The sequence below is a fragment of the Mytilus californianus genome, unplaced genomic scaffold (assembly GCF_021869535.1).
Source record: "Mytilus californianus isolate M0D057914Y unplaced genomic scaffold, xbMytCali1.0.p SCAF_6, whole genome shotgun sequence".
Taxonomy (NCBI): domain Eukaryota; kingdom Metazoa; phylum Mollusca; class Bivalvia; order Mytilida; family Mytilidae; genus Mytilus; species Mytilus californianus.
In genome coordinates, this window is record NW_026262712.1 from 67,496,311 (window position 1) to 67,518,868 (window position 22,558).

General features: G+C 31.1%; 1 protein-coding gene across 3 annotated transcripts in view; it reads left to right on the top strand.

The window, feature by feature from the left end:
* The window catches only part of LOC127705925 (NAD-dependent protein deacylase sirtuin-5, mitochondrial-like), a 32,441-nt gene extending 11,624 nt beyond the window's left edge, over window positions 1-20,817 (top strand). For all 3 annotated transcript variants that reach the window (XM_052210274.1, XM_052210276.1, XM_052210275.1), the window contains exons 2-9: window positions 2,386-2,541; window positions 4,229-4,327; window positions 14,377-14,503; window positions 15,319-15,406; window positions 16,224-16,277; window positions 16,952-17,075; window positions 18,238-18,353; window positions 18,973-20,817. In XM_052210274.1, the coding sequence (XP_052066234.1) occupies window positions 2,386-2,541; window positions 4,229-4,327; window positions 14,377-14,503; window positions 15,319-15,406; window positions 16,224-16,277; window positions 16,952-17,075; window positions 18,238-18,353; window positions 18,973-19,045 (837 nt within the window). In that variant the 3' untranslated portion in view covers window positions 19,046-20,817. The remainder of the gene's footprint in view (window positions 1-2,385; window positions 2,542-4,228; window positions 4,328-14,376; window positions 14,504-15,318; window positions 15,407-16,223; window positions 16,278-16,951; window positions 17,076-18,237; window positions 18,354-18,972) is intronic.
* The last annotated feature ends 1,741 nt before the right edge of the window (window positions 20,818-22,558 follow it).

Below are 22,558 nucleotides of genomic sequence, written 5' to 3' on the forward strand. Positions count from 1 at the left end.
AAAAGATATGAAAAAATTGAGAAAATAAGTAAAAGAAATAAAGAATAAAGAAAGATGGTTTTTATCCATTTTTTTTCATTTGGTTGCTGAAATCATTATATTTATAATAGATAGAAATTGTTAATAGCAAAGATCTACAATAAGATCTACAAATAAGTCAACATGGTCGGATAATTGAATAAAGATAAAAAAAAAAAAAAAAAAAGATAACATGGCCGGCCTGAAATTGTCAATTGACTCCTTTCAGAAGATATTGCCCTTAAAAGATGATTTTTTTTTTCCATTTTTGTTTTTTTTTAACAAACTTTATTAGATAGTCCAAAACTTTAAAAAAGCAAAGCTGTTCAGCACAACAAATCCTACTAGTAAGTCTACATGGCCAATATGTCACTCTAGTTATAGGATTTATTGCCATTAAATGAGAGTTTTTTTTTTTTAACTCAAAAACTTCAATAGGTAAAACAGTAAAACAGTTAAATGATTATCAGTACAAGATCTACAAAAATGACACTAAATAAAATCTACAAATAAGTTAGCATAACTGAATGAATTTATGAGAAAAAATAGCATTTTTTTTACCAGGTAAGCAATTCAGGCTCTATGGGGCCTCTTGTTTATTTTCTTTATTAGCATTACAACTAAGGATCATAAAGTAAGTAAGTAGTTTTTATTGAAATAAAGTCCAAAACATTGAACTATCATCAATTACAAGATGAACACATACATTTGTTTATAAAATGGACCGAATTATAAAAACAACAATACATTGAACAGCACAATTATAATCACTGATACAACTGCCGAGGTTGATTGGAATTAAGTCTCAGTTATTACAAAGAATTCACAGTTTATCTCCCTTATAACACAATAATGAAAATATACTTTAATTTAGAAGTTTTTTTTTTATATACAAAAATGAGTGATTAAATGATACAAGTATAGATTAATAATGCACTATGAATAACCATATGTAATGCCTAAAGTTAATTGGATAAGTAATTCTTATATTATTAAAATTTAAATCTAGAAACTTAAGAGCTTCCTTCTCTTTGTTGACAAGTATTATTATTTCACAATGCATAATATTTAAAATACATTTCTTGTTACCTGTATAAGTCCTATTGAGGATCTGGATGGGGGAAAGGGGTACTCCTTTCTTTATTTTCTAATTTTTAGACCACTCTTCTCAATTCCTTACATTTTAGCTCCCTCCCAATTATTCTGTAATCTTTTAATTATTTTTTGCCTAGTTTTATCTATTCTTTATTTAGTGCCTTTTATTCTGCACTTTTAGCCCATTATTCTCTATTCTGTAAACCCCATCCAGACATCTCCTTATTCTCCTCTTGTTTACTAAATATAAAAATAAGAAGGTGTGGTATGGTTGCCAATGAGACAACTCTCCAACAGAGACCAAATGACATAGAAATTATTATCTATCAGTCACCATATGACCTTCAACAATGAACAAAATCCATACTGCATAGTAAGCTATAAAAGGCCCAGAAATGACAAATGTAAAACAATTCAAAAGAGAAATGGTTGACTTTCCCTGATAGTGGGATAGAAGATGGAAAACGATCGATAATATTGCAATTATAACTTGTATATTCATTAGAAATAATGTAATGTGTGATCTGTTTATAAAATATGCAACAACAATTAAAAAATTTAAATATGTACTTAGCTGTGCCTTTTGGTTGATGAATACCCACATCTTCTTTTATTCATATATACCAAAAACAAGAGAGTAAATTAGGTAAAAATTAATAGATATATCTGTCAGGTTCGGATTCCAATGGCGAAGGTTGGTTGTATGTTAATCATCAATTGAAAATTGTACCATTTTATAAGAAATAGATTAAACCAGCAAAAATACTTACTTTTAAACATTCTCATTAAACTATCCTTTACAGGCCAGAGGACAAAACAGAACTTTAGTGACCTATATATATTCCTTTTACAAAATGAAAATAAAAAAAAAAAAAAAATATTTATAAAACAATTTTTATTTGTAATATTCAAATTGTAAAAAATGTCACATGGTTAGGAGACGACCATTTTATATTCTTTGGGGAAATTTTCATGTATCATATCTGATCAATCAAATTTAGCTTGTAACCGTGGATGATTTTCTGTTATGACTTTTTTGACTGCCAGTCTGCAGTTGTATGGTAGTTGATGCATTCATAGCACATGTACAAGTTTACACTGTTGGCCCAACTCGTATCAAACTTTTTGGGGTCAATTGTATTCTGGTTTACTAATTCTTCTATTTGTTGATTTATTCCAAAATGGCATATGAGTTTAGAAAACCAGAGTCTACTGCTGTCATCTGTTATTAAGATATGGAATGATTTTATTTTATGACATGATATTTTTCAGGCCACTTTCCCTCCAAGTACCAGTATTCCTAAGTTCAGAGAGGACTTTGCAAAGGCCAAACACATAGTGGTTGTAACAGGAGCAGGAGTGAGTGCAGAGAGTGGTGTACCTACATTTAGGGGGCCTGGTGGTTATTGGAGGAATAAGAAAGTACAGGTATCTACATATACACTAGTTAGCTTAAAGGACAACTATTTTATTTTTGAGAGGGGGAAGAGTCCTCAGGGTTTGTGGATGGACTATTCAATTTCACCTTTTGCAAGTGGCATCTTATTTAGTTTCTGTCTGGTGCAAAATTATTCATGGTAGTACCAGGTCAGAATATCCATTTAGAAAATCCACCTGTAATACTAAACTGTTTTTTTTTTGGTTTTTTTTTATTGCTTTTGTTTTGTTTTTGGGACTTTTTTTTTTCTTGCTCCCCCTGGAAAAAATCTTTTTCAGGAGCATAATATAGTAATTGTTTTGTATAATCCATCCATCTTTTCATCCTTCCATCCGTTCATGTGTCTTAAGTATGAAAAATTGATTATCCCTTGCTTAATTGGACTGAAACAGAGTGTACAGATGAAAGATATAAGGGAGGGAAAGAAACCTATTGATTTTTTTCTTCAAAAGGTTTAGGTAAAGGCCACTGTCACTATAAAAAGAAACACAAAATAAACAATGGTTTCTGGATGGTAAATGGAGTTTTCCATGATTGATTTAAATGAAACTTAACCAGATGAAAGATACAGGAGGAGAAGAAGTCTATTGATTTGAGCAAAAGGTCACTAATTGTTACTTAAACTAGAAAATAAATAACAATGGTTTCCTTTTCTATAAATAAACAGGTGGCCAAGCAGTTAAAAAAAACCAAGAAAGACTTCCAAAAGGTGAATTATGTATATAAACCACCAGAAAAAATCATTCTGTCCCCCCTTTAATATACCAAATGGTTGTCTTTTAAATGTCTTAAGGGAGCTACCATTTGATTTTTAGGGGGGGAGGCTAGGATGAAATTTTCGTCCTGCTTTTTTTTTTAGTTGTAATCTCTGTCCTGCCTTTTTATTTTTCACTCTATTCGGTCCTGCCCATTTATTTATTAGTTTATCCTGAATCTTTTTACATAAATTGTCATCCTGCCATTTTTTTTTTGCCAAGTTGCTCATCCTGCCTATTTTTTTTTTACTCAAAACTCCTGTCCTGCCTTTTTTTCAAATTTCATCCTAGCCCTCCTCCCCTTAAAATCAAAGGGTAGCTCCCTTAGTATACCAAATGGTTGTCATTTAAATGTCTTAAGGTCTATAGCTGCTGGTATACTTGGTGATATCTTGCATTTTTGTTGGTATTCAGAATGTACGATAAAGAGTAACAGAATTAAGGGATTATGCTTTACTCACATTTTACATAATTGCTTGGAGTTAGCGTATTTTGGTTGTACCAGCACATCTACTTTTGTGATGAAATGAAAAAAATATTGACCAATCTAGATGTAAAAAATTGGCTTCATTGAATCCGTATCATTTATCCAAGAAGACTTTGTATTGAAAAAAATTACATTATGCCTAAAACTGGTAGAGCTTCAGTTATGAAAAAGAAACCTTAAAAGAACTCAAATTGTATACTAGAGGGTCTGGATGGGGTTTACAGAATAGAGAATAATGGGCAAAATAAATAATGTATAGAGAAAAATGAGCAAAAAAATTAAAGAATAGAAAATGATTGGGTGCAAAAGTATAAAGAATTAAACTGTGAAAATGAAAGAATTAGGCAATAATTTTCTCCTGAAATTTTTTCTTTACATTATTTTTTCTGTTTTAACTTTTTTAACTTTTTTACTGACCAATATAATCTTTTACAGGAATTAGCTACAGTTGAGCATTTTGAGAAGAACCCATCTCTATCTTGGCAGTTTTATCATCATAGAAGAGAAGGCATGGTCACTAAACTTCCTAATAAGGTTTGTAACAATACATGTTTTCTGCTCTTTGGTCGGGTTGTTGTCTCTTTGACACATTGCCCATTTCCATTCTAAATTTTATGTAGTTTTTTCCATCTCTAAATTAGTTTTTTGTAATCTGGTTTTCAGTCAATTATTATTAACTAATGTCTTAGATTATCAAGATATAAAAATCTGGTATATAATGATTTTTATTCTTATATGATGTCTAAAATTTAGGTTGGTGGTATGATCAAGGTAAGAACACTTTATAAACCATTCCAAAAATCATACCAAATCTTCTTATTTTTACATTATGGACAGAAAATGATCACCAATATGTCACAACAGTATTTGTACTGTCTTTTCAACTATTTTTTCTTTTATTTGCAGGTCCCAAAACTAGTTGAAAATAGATCAAAATTTGTGTGTCTTCCATGAAAATGCATAGATCTGTCTATCTGTCTGTCGGTCGCAGAACTTTTGTAGCATTGAACATTGAAGGTTGATCAAACTTGGTATACAGATGCATCACAGGCTGGTGTGTGTCATATACCAAATTCAGGTCACTTTGACCTTCAATTTGACATTTAACCCCTATTAAAGTGTCCAGCTCATAATTTTTGTACCTTAAAACTTAGGTTTACCAAACTTAGTATATGTCATATACCTAGTCTGATTTGTGTCTTGCACATAACTTTTGTACCATAGAACTTTGGTCAACCAAACTTGGTATGTTGATTCATCATGGGCTATAAGTGTCATATATTAAAAGTAAGGTCATTTGGACCTTTTTGACTTTGACTTCTGATTCCTATGCTGAAAAAAACATTGTCAGGTTGTGTTCGATGCATTACTTGTGTACCTTAGCACTTAGATTAACAAAAACTTTGTATGCAGAAGCATTATGAGATTGGGATGTGTCTTAACCAAAATCATGTTGCTCTGACCTTGACCTTGACCCCAAGCAAAAATCTCAAAATATCATTGTCTCAATACTGAATTTCACAGCAGCAACTAAAATGCATGTACAGGGGGTATTAGTCCTGTTATGCCGACAGCTCTAGTTAAGTTTGTACTACCTCAACATAATTAAAAGTAAGAAATAAATGAAAACCTCAAATAAAAGGCTCCTTTAGAAGAACGAAATACAAAAAAAATGTAAATGACTGAAACAGAGGAAAAAGAGTGGGAGGCATAAGGTTTATAAACAATACAATTTTTATAACCTTAATCAAAAGCAATATTTTTTCAATGACCTATATAGCTACAGGAACAAACAATTTTCTTTTAAATTTTTAATAGAAACTAGTCTGAATTTGTTATCAAGAGGTCTTGAAAGGCTATATCTAAAATTTGCTTTGACTTCATCTATAAAAATTGAAACAAAAAATATACCTCAGTACTACTGAGTCAATAGACATCATGTTTATCTGGATTGAAAAAGAAACAGACTAATTTTACAAGCTTCTCCTCTGAAATCAACTAATTTTTCCAAGGAATTTAGCATCAAACTATAAAAAGAAACATGCTTACTCCTCTTCTTATTCAAAAGGATATAGTTTATAAATAGATGCAACTTAATATAGAATTTGTAGCATTTTTTTACTTTCAACAGGGCATCCAAAATTTGAAACAAGGATTTATTCGCAACTATGTTAACATCATTATACTTAATGTTATTAGCACAAACATAATTATATAACAATTGATGAAGGCTCAAATATAAAGAACATTGTAGTAAAATACATAAAATATATGACTAGCAACTATGTTATTAAAAAGTATCAATAGGTTGTATTTAAGTGAAGTACATGTAATATACTGAAATAATATTTTTGTAATACATCATTTCTAACTTGAGACAACTTAAAAATATAAGGAGAACACACAAAGTAAAAACAAATACTATAAACGTTTTCTGAAATATTTGGTTTTTAGCTTACCGGGCCTAAACGGCCGGCCAGGTGAGCTATTGCCATCACTTGACATCTGTCCTTGTTGTCTGTTGTAGTTGTCGAGGTAACTCTTTCAAAGATCCTCTCCTTTGAAGCTGTAATGAACCAATTTCAGCCACATTTTGTATGGATGATCCATAGGGTATCTAGTATAAAGTTTGTGTTTTTTCCAAGTTAATAAACATGGCTGCTATGGCTAAAAATAGAACATAAGGGTAAAATGCATGAATTGTCTTATACATTTGTATTTTGAAAACCATAATAGATTGCGAAAATCTTACAGGGCAAAAATGTTAAGAATAACAATATCTCCTTAATTTCAAGTTTTTACCTATTTTAAATCTTGAAAACTATAACAGATAGGTGATAACTGTATATAGCAAAAATGATCAGCAATACAAAATCTCCCTAGATGCCAATATGTCCCAACCCATTGGATGACTCCATATAAGAGTTATTGCCCTTAATTGACGATTTTTGACTAATTAACCAGTTTTTGCTTATTATTTCATAAATCATTAAAGATAATTGCACATCAAAAATTACCAATTCAACCTAAACCATCACATGACTCCTTATAGGGCTGTGAGGTCACTGATACAAATCAGCATTAAAAAACTGAATCATGTTACTCAGTCTTTAGTTTTCTATGTTGTGTTTTTTATACTGGTGTTTGTCTTTTGGTCTTTTTCTTTTTTTACCAAGGCAATGTCAGTTTATTTTTGACTTATCAGTTTGAATGTCCTTTTGGTATCTTTCGCCTCTCTTTTATAGGAGTTTAATTGTTCTCAAGGTAGATCAGGTGTCTTCCCCCATCTTGCATTGGATTTTAGAATAGCAGAAAACAATTGGTCCAGATCTGTAATGAAATGTACAAATTTTGAGAAATGATTTTAATTCCTTGTAAGATTTCTCATCCAAATGACAAAAATTACTGTAAATTCAGAAATTATTGCGATGTTTTTATCATTGCGAAAAATGCGACAGGGTTGTAATCGCAATAACTTAAACTCGCATTTTGAAATTTTTTATTTGAATTAAACAGGATTTTTCTCAATATCGCAAAAATTAAAATCGCATTTTAGTCTAAAATGACAAAATCGCAATAATAAATGCACGCAATAATTTCTAAATTTACAGTATGTGTTTTATCATATTTTTACGACTGTTTTTACAAATATAGAATTTTTTTGTCTAATTTCTTTCAACTTTGCCATATATTGGGAGATAACTCAGATAATGTAACTTTTCTAAAAGAATGTGTTATGAATATACTTATATATTTTGTTTTGTAGCCAGAAAACAAGTCCAATGACCATAATTTTTCTTTTATAATCTGAAAGCACATTCTAAGAGCTATCTTCTCATATTTTATCTTAAAATTCTATCATTTAGTTTTCTTTCTATCACACAAAATTGGGTTTTCTATCTATAATCTCATACAAAATCTGACAATTTTGCACAACCTGTAGCTTGGAAAAGAAACAAAAAACATGACCCATACTTTTTATTATCCTTTTTCTATAAAACATGATTGAAACTAACTTTTGGCAAATTATTTTAAAATTCTATCGATTTTTTTTAATTTAGACCACCACCAACAATTGATGATTTTTGACTAATTAAGTTTTTGTCCATTATCTTGAGAACTATAATAGAAAGGAAAAAAGTGCAAACAGCAAAAAAGATCAACAATACAAGGCCTATAAATTTCTAAATGTCTGAAAACTTTGGACGATTGCTTATCAGAGTAATGAAGATTTTTTTTACTAATTTCCCAGTTTTTGCCTCTAATTCTGAAAAATATAATAAATAGATAGAAACTGTTTTAACAACAAAATGATTGGTATACAAGATCTTTAATAATGCAAATATGGCAGAAACTATTGGCTTATAAAAGACAAGTTTTTACCAGAACCTGGGAACAGTATATCTAACAGTCAATATATATGTTCCTGCCAGAACTTTTAGTTTTTGCCTATTAATATTTCAATTTTTTACAGGTGAGCGATTCAGGCTCTTAGGATCCTCTTGTTATGGTTTTTTAATGCTTCTCAGATTCATCTCATTACTGAAAAGTAATTTTTTGTATAACCGTATCAGATACAAAATGAAGAAAATTTCATCATAACCAAGACAACTATATAAGTCTCATAATTATCATATAGTATTAAATGCCAGTCAGACATTTGGGAATAGCGGTCAATCACTGAGTGCTAAGGACAGATCAATTGGAGGTACCAAGTGATAAAGGAAAGGTGCATGGATTTATTACTGAGAAGGAAAATACTATAACATAATTTTTAAAGCTTTTTAAAGTTTTACAACATCTGCTGAGTAAAGTTTTGGTTAACTCCCCTTAAAGCACATGTGTCAATTAATCAAATGTATATAATTCAAGTGTATTACAAAAAGAAATTGTAAGAAGAGGGCTAAAAACAAAACTATTTCATATTATCTGTATCCATTGAATACTATTACAAATGATGTGATTGAGAATTTTTGTTGATTTATTGAAAACAGAAAACCATTGAACTGTTTATTGAGACATAAAATATATTGGCAGTTTTACAGTGCTGCTATGATATAAACTTAAATATAAATGATTTTTCTCTACATTGTCTACCTTTAAGGTAGAGTTATCATGAACAAAATATGATTACTAATGAGCGGCCTGATGGGTTATTTTTGTTCTTCGTGATGGGCGCATTTTCGCTATCGTGATCCATTTTTCTACAGATTTATTATTTTTTTATATTTTCGTGATCCGTGATCATGGAAATTTATTTTCTGTGAATTGTGATTGACAAAAAAATCAACTCGTGAATCGTGATGAGACCCCCCCATCAGGCCCCTCACTAATAGCCTGGAAGTAGGTGATAGATAGCACAGGAAGCAGGACTTATAACACTACAACTAACAACATTACAGCTGGGCATTTTAGGTATTAATGTATTCATATATAATATATATGTCTCTGAAATAGCCAAAAAAAAAAAATAGGCGAAGATTAACCAAGGGAACATGGAAAACTGTTAAGTAGAAGGGAAACGCCTAGGGTAACAAACAAAAAAACAAAACACTAAATAGAAAACTAAGGACTGAGGTACACAAAACCCCTCCATAAAGAGGGGTGAAATCAGCTTAACATATTAAGGTCCTTTATTTGATCATTTTTGGTTAAGCAAACTTATTAATACAGGTTTTAATTCTTTTTTTCCTTCTTTTTTAATGCGGTTTGGGTAAAGGTTGGTTGTTGAACCTGTTAAGTTGTCTGTTGGTCTTTTTCTTTTTTTAGCCATGGCATTGTCAGTTTATTTTTGACTCATGAGTTTGAATGTCCCTTTGGTGTCTTTCGCCTCTCTTTTGCAGTGTGAAGCAAGATGGGAATTTGTTCTTTTTTGTTTTCTGCTTGTGAATTCTTATTTATGTTCATATTAAGTTCTGCCTGTTGCACATGACTATGTCTTCCTGTACGGTTTATTATGGACGGCTCCTACATGGTCAAATCAGACCTGTGACATACTGGGTTATTTGGCACTGGTGACCTTGCAACCTGACATCTAATTTAAAAGGACCTGTGTAGTGACCTTTAAGACAAGTTTATCGTTAAACATAAACATGTGTCAAATTTACTTAAAAGTGACCTGGAGACCTGAGACAATTTAATATTGTGACCTTGTGACCTAAAGCCATCATAATGGAGTCCCATGATGACTTGCTAAATGAAATATATTCTGATTCAGGGGCGGATCCAGCCATTTTTAAAAGGGGGGTTCCCAACTCAGGATAAAGATGAGGGGGGTGTTCCAATCATATGTCCCCATTCAAATGCATTGATCGGCCAAAAAAAGGGGGAGGGGGGTTTCCAACCCCAGGAATCCCCCCTGGATCCGCCACTGTGATTCTAAGTATAGACAATGTAAAAAAAATAATTTGATAGCATTTATGGTTGTAATTAACAGCAACAAACAACAACCACTGAATTACAAGCTCCTGACTTGGGACAGGCACATACAGAATTTGGCGGTGTTAAACAAGTTTGAAGGTGCCAACCCTCCCCCTAACCTGGGACAGCGGTGTAACAGTACAACATAAGAACAAACTAAAAAAAAAACAGTTGAAAAAGGCTTAAGGATGTACACCTCTGAGGAGCCAAAAATTTCTAGAATTAAACTTTTTTTCTTAACCTGATTTTTGGGTTTATATGACTGTAAAAAAATAATTGGTGAAGAAAAAATCATATGGTGGTGCACTTCTTTTTTGCTACGGCCATTTGAAAGTACCCAATGTTGATGATTTTCCCATTTTTCATCAATTTTTACCCATTTTTGGGCTATTATCATGAAAAAAATCAGTTTCACAATTAAACTTTTTTTCATACTTTCATTAAAGATGAAGTGGACCAATCTGAATAAATTTAACTTAGAAAACTATAGGTAGGGCACTCAGTTACAATCTGAATAAATTTAACTTAAAAACTATAGGTAGGTGTTAATATGAGAAAGTTTTGTAAAATTTTGTTGCTTTTTTGTGTCAAATTTACCATGCTGTCAATTTTGAAAATTTGGGATTTTTCTCTTTCTTTTAGAACAAAAAGCATATATTTCAACTTCTTTGTTATAAATGATTGAAAAAATACATATCTAAGAAATTTGAAAAGAAAAAATTGATATGGGAATGGGATGTACATGTTTCTGGTAAAATCATTTCTTATACCCGGGCCCTCACCCATTTTCTCAACATTTTGGCTAATAAGCCTGACTTGATTGGTTATAAAATTTGAAAATTTCATTACTCAAGAACTACTTATTGTAAATACACAATTTTTTTCACAGAGTTAAGTTTGATTATAGTATTTTTTTAAACTCATTGATATTTTCCACTTGTATCACATGTTTTGAAAATAATTCCAGAACAAGATTTCAACGAGACTGTAACGTCAGAGGAATACATCCTTAACTCATCAGATGGATATAAATAAAAATATGTATACCATCCAACAAAAACACAGAGTGGACTGACAGCTAGTTCAAAGCCAATAACAAGTAATAACAAATAATAAAAAAAATCATGCATCTAAGACTAAAATATATGCGTCAATTCATGCAAATGCTGATCTTTATTTGGATGAAAGACAAGGAATCTGTCATAGTATGTTTTTATAAATTTGTATGAACACCACCATTATAACAGTTCTCAGGAACATATCCATGTGCCTTTCCTTTATTACTTGGTGTCTTCCAGATGCAGATGCAGGATTTTGAAAAAGGGGTGCCCTTAAAATAAGCATCGTTTGGAATGGAACATGTAAAAATTCTATGCATTTACCATAAATGAAGCTCCATAAGGGGCCCCAGTCCCCAATGATCCCCCTATATCGTCTCTGCCACCAATCGATCTGCCCTGAGCACTAATTGATTTAACCACTCTTTAAAAAAGCCTGTGGCAATTCATAATAATGAGACTATTACTTGTCTTGGTTAGGATGAAACTTTTTTTTATTTTACCTCTGATCTGATACAGTGTCAAATTATATATTATGATCAAAATAAGTTTTCTAATAAGACGAATGTGAACTAAAACAAAAAACCATGCAGACATGTCAGAATGTCAGACAATTCAAAGTATTTGTTCATACGCTTTATAATGTTCTCTTATATTTCCAAATTGTCTTTTAAAAATAAGTTAAAAATGATGTTTTAAATCATTTAATTCATTTCTAGCCATTTTTTTTAAAAGGGGGGTTCCAACCATATGTCTCATTCAAAAGCATTGATCGTCCAAAAAAATGGGGTCAGTTGTCTCATTGTGGCACTCATACCACATCTTATTTTAATATACATAAAGCTTTTTAAAGTTTTACATCTACTTCGTAAAGTTTTGGTTATCTCCCCTTAAAGCAGGTGTGTCAATTATTCAAATGTATTTAATTCCAGTGTATTACAAAAAGAAATCGTAAAAAGAATGTTATATACAAGGATAAATTATAACAACTGTATCCATCTTTTAATATTAGAAACAATAACATTGATAATTTTGTTGATTTATTAAATACAGAAAACCATAAAATCGTTTATAAAGATTTAAAATATATTGGCAGATTTTCCACAATTCAGTGATATAAACCTTTATATAAGTCATTTCTCAACTAGTACTTCACCCTATGGTGGAGATTTTTCGTAGGTGATAATTCCTTCAGTATCTCCACATGCCCACATCACTGATCAGTTGCACTGTAATTGTCATTTCACAGCTATGAGATATCAGGTCACTTAATCAATGACGTCACATTGTCTTAGGAAAAGTTGTAGGCTACGTGATATAAAATGTGTGAGGAGACGATATCAAGTGTAAAACTGTCTAAGGGAGGGGGGAAAGACCAGTATTAGAACGATTAACAGATTATCAGGTTTTCTATGTATATATATGTAGGACTCAAATCTATGGTGGGTTCCAAATCTATGCCGCAGATTCCTAATATATGGTAAATGTGACATCATGCCATCCCAAATCTATGGCAGATTGTTTTACAATCCTAATCTATGGCAAGTTTTGTAATTTCCTAATCTATGGCAGGGTTTTTGTTGTTTCCAAATCTATGGCAAATTTTGTGCAAATGGAAAACAATGCAGTACATATACTACCAATGACTTGTCTTAATTAAACAAGTGGACATGTACGACGGGAGCATGTTTATAAATATTTGTGAAATAAACATTTCATAATGGTCAACCAAATTGTGTTAGCAACCAAACAAATTCCTAAATGATGAAATCATATACCTTAATTATATAACAGACTTTAAGATTGAAATGATGTACATGTGCCCTGTAAAAACAAACGTTTTCTAATCTGTGCATGGTACCTGTATAACCCATTCATTAAACCAACTAGAAATTAGTCCCTTAATAAACAAGAAGGAAGTTTTTTTCATAAAACAAAAATGCTTAATAAAAATGAACAGTTTGAATTTTCAAATAATATTTATTTCATTGTTAATACATCTTTTTTATTGGATGACGATTTAAATCAAATTGGAATCCTGTAATTTTATCTTTCACTTTATAAACTTTGCCAGCCATAGACAGTAAAATATGTACTATAACCCCTTTTCTAAAATATCCGGTACTGAAAAAAGCAGTGCCCTTGTTCATCGCGGGCTTCGGCCGGTACAGCACATTTTATCCGACTTCCGGATAATAGGTCACATCTTCCTTTAAACCTTCCGCAAATTGTTGTCTAGGGAAATACTTTCATCTGGAATGGTGTTCAAATCTATGGGTTCCGCCATCGTTTGCTGCGGCGAGGATGTAATATGGCGTTATTCTATTGTGACGTAATTTAAAGATCTGCCATAGATTTGGAGAAAACAAAAATCTGCCATAGATTTGATTTGTTTGACATTTGTTACGTTACATTTGCCATAGATCAGGAATCTGCCATAGATTTGGAACCCGCCATAGATTTGAGTCCTACATATATATATATATATATATCGTAAAATATCAGCTGCTCGACACAATGTGAAGCTTTTTTGCTTATTCGCTGAACTCCCTCGCCAAAAATGTTCACATTGTGGCTCCAGCTGATATTTTACTATATGTAGTACAGTATGTAGAAAATCAGATAATCTATATGTATTTAGACGCAGGTCACTAAAGACTCTAGAATTGTGCAACGTAATAATCACAGCCAGACATTTAAGGTCATGTTACTCATATGTAAGGTCATGTTACTCATATGTAAGGTCATGTTACTCATATAGCTAAAAATAAGGGCAGAAGATACCAAGGGGAAACTGCTAACACCATGGCAAAGAAAACCAAAATACAAAACACAACATATAAATAAAGGACTGAGCAACATGAACCCCACCACAAACTGGGGAGATCTCAGTATAAACAGAGATATATAAAAAAAATACCATTTATACTACAGCTAGATCACTTCCTGTTGTTTGTTATATATTCAAAAAGTGATATGCTGTGCATTGTCAATTTCATCACAGGTGCTTGGATACAGGATTGAGACATTTTTTTTTCATTGTTTACACTAAATTATTAAAATTTCTAAATTTATTGTATTTGAATAATTTTTATATTTGAATAGGCTCATTTTGCAATAGCTGAATGTGAAAAGAGGCTAAAATCACAAGGAAGAAGAGTTGTAGTAATCACTCAGAATATAGATGAACTTCACAAGAGAGCTGGGTCTGAAAATATTCTTGAGATGCATGGTAAAGCATAGAAATAGTACTTTAGAAATGGAGATTTGGGTCATGTATTGACTGCCAGGCCAATATATTAACTTTACTATTCTTAGTAAATATAAAAATTGAAATACAGTGTCTGTTTTATATAAACTAGTTTTATTACTGTATACCTCAACTAGTTATAATACTATTGAAGAGACAATCTGGTAGGAAATGGGATGTCATACATGTATATAATGTAGCTACTTTCTCTCATTTGAAAAAAAAACTTAGATGTTCCTCAATGAGTTATTGCATAACAAAACTTTAACAGATAACCAGCATATCCTCTTTTTTAAGTGGCAACTGGTTCTAATATTTTATCCTGTTTCACTGTATATCATTTTTTCAGGAACTACCTAACTGATTTCTTAATTAATTTGTTCTTATCCTAATTGTGAATGAAAAATGTGCCACCATATATAGATATAGGTTGTTTTTAAGAAATTTTTGGACAACTTTAAGATTTTTTATAACAGGTATTTCTGACATGGGCAATAATAATTACTTAGTCAAATGGGATTTATTTTTAAGCTTTGATCAATCATATTTGAAAGAAAATAAATTTTATGTGAGCTTTCATTTTAAATATTTTAAATTTGCCAATTTACAATTAATTTGAGCAGTTTCATTAGGTTCTTTTATTAAAAATTTTCATCACCTGCAACCAGTATACATTCTTGTTATAAATGGTTCTTCATTGTTTTGTCAAGTTAAGGTGAAAAACAACTTAAAATGTGTTTTTGTATCTAATTTCGGATGATTTTTTTTATTTCTGACATAATTTAAATTTTTTTTAGGTAGTTTATTTAAGATAAGATGTACAAAATGTCAGGATGTAACAGAAAACACAGACAGTCCAATATGTCCTGCATTAGCTGGCAAAGGGTACGTTCATAATGTTCATTGTATAGTATATAGCCGAATTATCTGACAAAAAGGCTAAAATAAAAAAAAGTTGTGATAATTCTCAGAACACCTAGTACATAATACAGTTACACCCTTATAACTATACAGCTCCCAAGTTCAGTGTTGACATAGTATGGCTTTCCATTTTAAAAACATTTATAATCAATCACTAATAAATTCATTTCTGATATTAGTTTGTCTGATAAGTTGGTGCAACTTGTTGCTATAACATCAAAAGGTGAGATTTATTGGATGAAGGAAATTACCAACCAGCATGGTACATATATATGTGAGGTAGACATTTAGATCATTGCATGCCCTTTTTCATATCAATTTAAGTACTGGTATTCGTTCAAAACAGGTGTAGGACTCAGAGTTCTGAAATTGGAATCCTATATAGAAATATGAAAAATATATGTAACAATCTTTACAGTAAAAAGTGGTTTGAAATATAAGTAGTTTACTCTATGTTTTATACAAAAGTAATTTACTCTAACTTGTTTAAAATAAAAGTAGTTTTACTCGACTATGTTTAAAATAAAAGTTTTTTACTCTATGTTTGAAATAAAAGTAGTTTACTCTATGTTTAAAGTAAAAGTAGTTTACTCTATATTTAAAATAAAAGTAGTTTACTCTATGTTTATTTAAAAAAGAAAAGTAGTTTAATTACTCAATGTTTAAGATAAAAGTAGTTTACTCTATGTTTAATATAAAAGTAGTTTACTCTATATTTGAAATAAAATTAGTTTACTCTTTGTTTAAAATAATAGTAGATTTTTACTTTTCTTTCTATTAGAGCACCAGATCTCGAAACAGAAGAAGACAATATACCACTGGATAAATTACCAAGGTTTGCTGATTTAATGTTCATTGTAAAACTTTGGAGTGATAATTTATTAACCTTCATGTCAAAGTCACATAAAAGAAGCATCATCCTATAGTTGTAAAGTTCTGTGATAGTTTGTCTCTGGTGGAGAGTTGTCTCATTGGCACATATCCTTATTTTTATATCATCTTTTAAAATAATTTCACTTACAAGCTATGGAATTATCTGTTATTTGTCTTCAGTTTCTTGCATGTTGACTTGTTTTAATTTGTTTTCACTTCCCCTAATTTTAATTTGATATTTTTTCTAATTTTGATTGGTACAAAGCTAAACAGAGACAAGCACAACATTTGTGTACAATATATTTCATAGACCTAAAAATTTGGAGAATATACATTGTTGTTTAAACTGTGTATCTTTTAAGTTAGAATGGAATATGACAAATAACAGGATTCAGCTTTAGAAAATACAGAGAAGGATCATTTACAACAAAACGATTGCACAAACAAAATCTATACTGTTTGGTATGAAAAATAACACAATTTTCTGATTTCTAATTAAAGAATATTTTGCCACAAATAAGATAGACATTTATAATAAATCAACCAACAATTTAATCAATATTATTTACAGAAATTATGTTATTTTTAAAGAAATATATTAATATTGTAATAGATGGAATTTTTTGTATTGAACAGATGTAAGAAAACAGGTTGTGGAGGACTTATGAGACCTCATGTTGTATGGTTTGGTGAATCTCTGGATCCGTCCATTTTAGCAAAAGCAGAAGAGGAACTTGAAAAGTGTGATCTGTGTCTTTTAGTAAGAATTTTATGTCTTTAAATATTTGATTTTTCTTTAGAAAAATGTAACATAAAAGTTGAGTTTTATGAAAAAAAAAAATAAACAACACGACAAATATTTTTTAGAATGAAAAATTGACAACATTGAGACTATATATTCCTAGCTATCTTTAGTAATATAAATTTGTTATTTTGGAGTAATGATAATTTAATTATGTAAAATGGGGGAGGAAATTTTAAATAAGTAAAAGAAGTCAATTTGATATGTTTATTGAAATCATTTAAGATTTAAACACAATGTATAGGTTGATGGAAGAAAAACATATTTATAAGGAAAGCAGAAATTGTCAAAAATACAGCACTGTTTAACAAACCGTATCAACCACTAACAATTCCAACTCCTCTGGAAAAAACAGCAGCCAACACATTTTCCAGATAGCATAGGCTGTAACTAGTTTTAGTCATAAAATGTGGTTGGGTTAAAAATGTGAGTTTAACATGAGCACAAACTTCCACCTTTGCCTATCTAGAACCTATATTGTAAAACTAAAACACAAAATGAACAACTGTGATTCTAATGCAATTTGTTTGTAAAGATAATTTTCGTTGGACGTTGACAAATATTTTGAAGGGTTAGATTTCACATTCTACTAGTCCATAACTAAGGAAAGGCCACCATTTGGAATTCAAAATTTATTTTGGTATGTAATTTCTCAAAAAATAAACAAAAAAGTCACATTTTCTGCCTCAAAATCTTCTATTAGTCAATATCTAAACTATTCAGAAGCACACAATAAACAAGTGTGAATTGAGGCTTAAAGATCTGGCTTGCTTTTATGATCATTATTGAATTTTATATTGAAAGTCTTTAAGGTACAGATATCACATTAATGTAACATGATCAATGATCCATGAAGTGAGATCAAGGCCAGATGAACCATCAGAAGGACATGTACATCTTGCAATCATTCAATACACCAAATATATTTGGTCGTTGTGTTTTAGTATCTAAAGAAACATACCTAATCACGAAAAATTAACATTGACCAGCGAACAATGAAAATGAAGTCAAGGTCAGATGAACCCTTCCAGACAGACATGTACACCTTATATTCATAACATACACCAAATAATTGTGATGATTTTATGCTATCTGAAAAATCTTGGACATATTCTAATAGGTAGGAACATCATCTGTTGTAAGACCAGTTGCCTTGTTCGGACCACGATTATCTATCCTTGGTATCCCAGTAGCAGAATTTAACACTGAAGAGACTCCAGTAACAAAATCATTAGGGTAAATATTAGTATTGGTCAGTATAAGTGTCAATCATGATTACCTGTTCTAGTAAATCAGTTACATTGATCAACACTGAAGATACAAAAGTAGCAGCATCACTATGGTGAGCCCACAAGGGTGGATTGGGGTTAGAAATACCATCACCTGGACCAATGTTGATGGATGTCTGTTTGGTTGTTTGGGATGTTTCAATATACTTCCATGTGTGATTGTGTTTTTAAATCCAATGTTTCAGTTAGGAAGCCTGAGAGTCCAAATCTCTCTCTGCAAATTGGAGAACCCTTGCAGTTCGTAAAGGGACTGCAGGTAATTTATTTCAAGGAAATTCTGTCCTTATCCAACATATCTTCTTTTCCAAGTGCTAGTCTAAATTTTGGCAGAAACTATTTTTTTATAATTTATTAATTTCATTTTGTTTATGCATAAAAAACTTGCTACTTGATTTTGCAAATAATAATCAATAAATCAATCAACTAATCAGGAAAGCAAGTATAATGCTGATGAGACACATGTAATGTCCGCATTTAGATAAGCATTAATTTTTTAAGGTAAATCAGGAAATGACCTTAACACAGAACAGAGAATATATTTATATTAGTCATTTTGATTTTTTTAGATACCACTTCCAAGGACCAGCTTGCACACTGATACCAGAAGCTCTTGCCAGACATGAATCTGAACCAGAGTGATAAAACAAAACTTTGCTATTAAAATGTACATGTATATACTAGAAGCTCTTGCCAAACATGAGTCTGAACCTGAGTATTAAAACAAAACTTTTATATTTCAATGTACATGTATATACTAGAAGCTCTTGCCAAACATGAGTCAGAACCAGAGTGATAAAACAAAACTTTTCTATTACGATGTACATGTATATACTAGAAGCTCTTACTAGACATGAGTCTGATAAAACAAAACTTTACAATGTACATGTATTTACTAGAAGCTCTTGCCAGACACAAGTCTGAACCGGAGTAATAAAACAAAACTTTTCTATTACAATGTTCATGTATATACTAGAAGCTCTTGCCAGACACGAGTCTGAACCAGAGTGATAAAACAAAACTTTACAATGTACATGTATATACTAGAAGCTCTTGAGAGACACGAGTCTGAACCAGAGTAATAAAACAAAACTTTTCTATTACAATGTATATGTATATACTAGAAGTTCTTGCCAGACACAAGTCTAAACCAGAGTGGTAAAACAAAACTTTTCTATTACAATGTACATTTATTTACTGGAAGCTCTTGCCAGACACGAGTCTGAACCAGAGTAATAAAACAAAACTTTTCTATTACAATGTACATGTATATACTAGAAGCTCTTGAGAGACACGAGTGTGAACCAGAGTAATAAAACAAAACTTTTCTATTACAATGTACATGTATATACTAGAAGTTCTTGCCAGACACAAGTCTAAACCAGAGTGGTAAAACAAAACTTTTCTATTACAATGTACATTTATTTACTGGAAGCTCTTGCCAGACACGAGTCTGAACCAGAGTAATAAAACAAAACTTTTCTATTACAATGTACATGTATTTACTAGAAGCTCTTGCCAGACACGAGTCTGAACCAGAGTAATAAAACAAAACTTTTCTATTACAATGTACATGTATTTACTAGAAGCTCTTGAGAGACACGAGTCTGAACCAGAGTAATAAAACAAAACTTTTCTATTACAATGTACATGTATATACTAGAAGTTCTTGCCAGACACAAGTCTAAACCAGAGTGGTAAAACAAAACTTTTCTATTACAATGTACATTTATTTACTGGAAGCTCTTGCCAGACACGAGTCTGAACCAGAGTAATAAAACAAAACTTTTCTATTACAATGTACATGTATATACTAGAAGCTCTTGAGAGACACCAGTCTAAACCAGAGTAATAAAACAAAACTTTTCTATTACAATGTACATGTATTTACTAGAAGCTCTTGCCAGACACGAGTCTGAACCAGAGTAATAAAACAAAACTTTTCTATTACAATGTACATGTATTTACTAGAAGCTCTTGCCAGACACGAGTCTGAACCATAGTGATAAAACAAAACTTTTCTGTTACCATGTACATGTATATACTAGAAGCTCTTGCCAAACACAAGTCTGAACCAGAGTGATAAAAAAAACTTTTCTATTACAATGTACATGTATATACTAGAAGCTCTTGCCAGACATGAGTCTGAACCATAGTAATAAAACAAAACTTTACAATGTACATGTATATACCGAAAGCTCTTGTCTGGACCAGAGTGATAAAACAAACATTTCCTATTATTTATCAAGAGAGGATTGTTTGGAAACTTGTTGAAGCATAATGAATATGTATTTTAAGATTATTTATTTTGGTATTAAAGCATCATGCATATGTATATGTATTTTGATATTACAGCATAATGAATGTACATTTTGATGTATTCTACAAAAATAAACACATGTTTTATTAAAATATTACTGTGTTATAAATATATAATATTGTTGTTCTTCTGTAAGCAATTGGTTTTCCATATATGTATATGAATGTATTTGTTCCTCTTACATAGTAAACTAACAGATAATTGAGAGAAATAAGGATTAATAGACCACTTTTGAGTTAGTTGCATTTCCGTCAAAAACTTTGGTTTTAGAGAACATCATTTGTGCGTTTAGGGGCATTGTCACTTCCTTCCCATGTTGAGCGAGCGGTTAAAAAAAATATGATGCTATAGTGCACGAATTATTGGGCAAATTAAATTCTTATAATTGTAATCAGCACTGTTGTCATTAGGGAATTGTTATTAAGTACCTACGGAATAAACATTATTTCTAGTTTATCCTGCATAATGACAATCACGAAGACACTTGATGAACCTTAATAGTGCAGGGAACAGGTGGTCCCCTCTATCTGGTAAATGGCGTCATAAAGGGGCGCATAATTGAAGAACTTTCCCGGTGAAGGACATTACTCATAAGTGGTCTATTTGATTTGTTTCAACTGGCCAAGTTGTTTACCCTATAAAGATTTATTTTCTATTGAGAAGACAGCTTTCATATTCCACTCTGTTGGCTCTAAGTGACTTAGGCCAAATTTCAATATTGTTTTAAACATTTAAGAAAATAATAAACTTGACAGTTCAAGGGAGATAACTAAGGTTATTATATCAGATGGGAAAGGGAGATAACTTAGGTCTTTATTTCAGATGGGATATGAAGATCCTCCATTTACTTTTTAGTCCCCTAGCGACGAAGTTGAAGGGGACTTTAGGCATGCAATCCGTCTGTCTGTCTGTCTGTCTGTCTGTCTGTCTGTCTGTCTGTCCATCCGCCAGTCTGGCAAATCAGTTTTCCACACTTTTTTTCTTTATGCTTGAAGATATTGATTTGATATTTTGTGAATTGTTAAAGATCAAGTTCGAATTTTGTTCCGGTCTGATGATTTGTGCAGAGTTATGGTCCTTGGACTAAGAAAATTCACTCAATCAGTTTTCAGCATTTTTTTTGTCATGCTTGAAGATATTGATGTGATAATTGGTATATAGTTTTATCATGACAAGTTACAGATCAAATATGAATTTTGTTCCGGTCTGATGATTTTGTGCAGAGTTATGGTCCTTGGACTTAGAAAATTCACTTAAATAATCAGTTTTCGACACTTTTTTTCGTCATGCTTGAAGATATTGACTTGATATTTGTTATATAGTTTACACCATGACAAATTATAGATCAAGTTAGCATTTGTTCCAATACAATGATTTTTTAACCGGTAGGGGACTATGTATTACCATGCAATACCCTCAGAATGCTTGTTTATATATGTACTGGGTATATAAATTCTCTCTAAAAATCATTATCTGCATAGCATTGTTTCAGAAAAGGGTTCACTTTACTTTATGATATATAATTATTATACATCTCTGTAATATGCTTAGCCCCAGTTTAATAAAGATAGAATTTATAACAAATTGACATAAACATAACCAAAGTCAGTCTAGCATGAATGTAGGTCATAGCTATCCAAGTTATCCTTTGAGGGGGTAAAGACGATAAATATATTGCAGTAGATTTCTAAAAAAAAAGTAGGCAAATACAAAACTTAAATAGGGCCACTTTAGTTTTAATAATGTAGGTATAGTATCCTAAATGATGATGGACACGGACTGGTACAATACAAGAGGACTGCAGTTGTGATATAATATTAATATATTTCCATGGG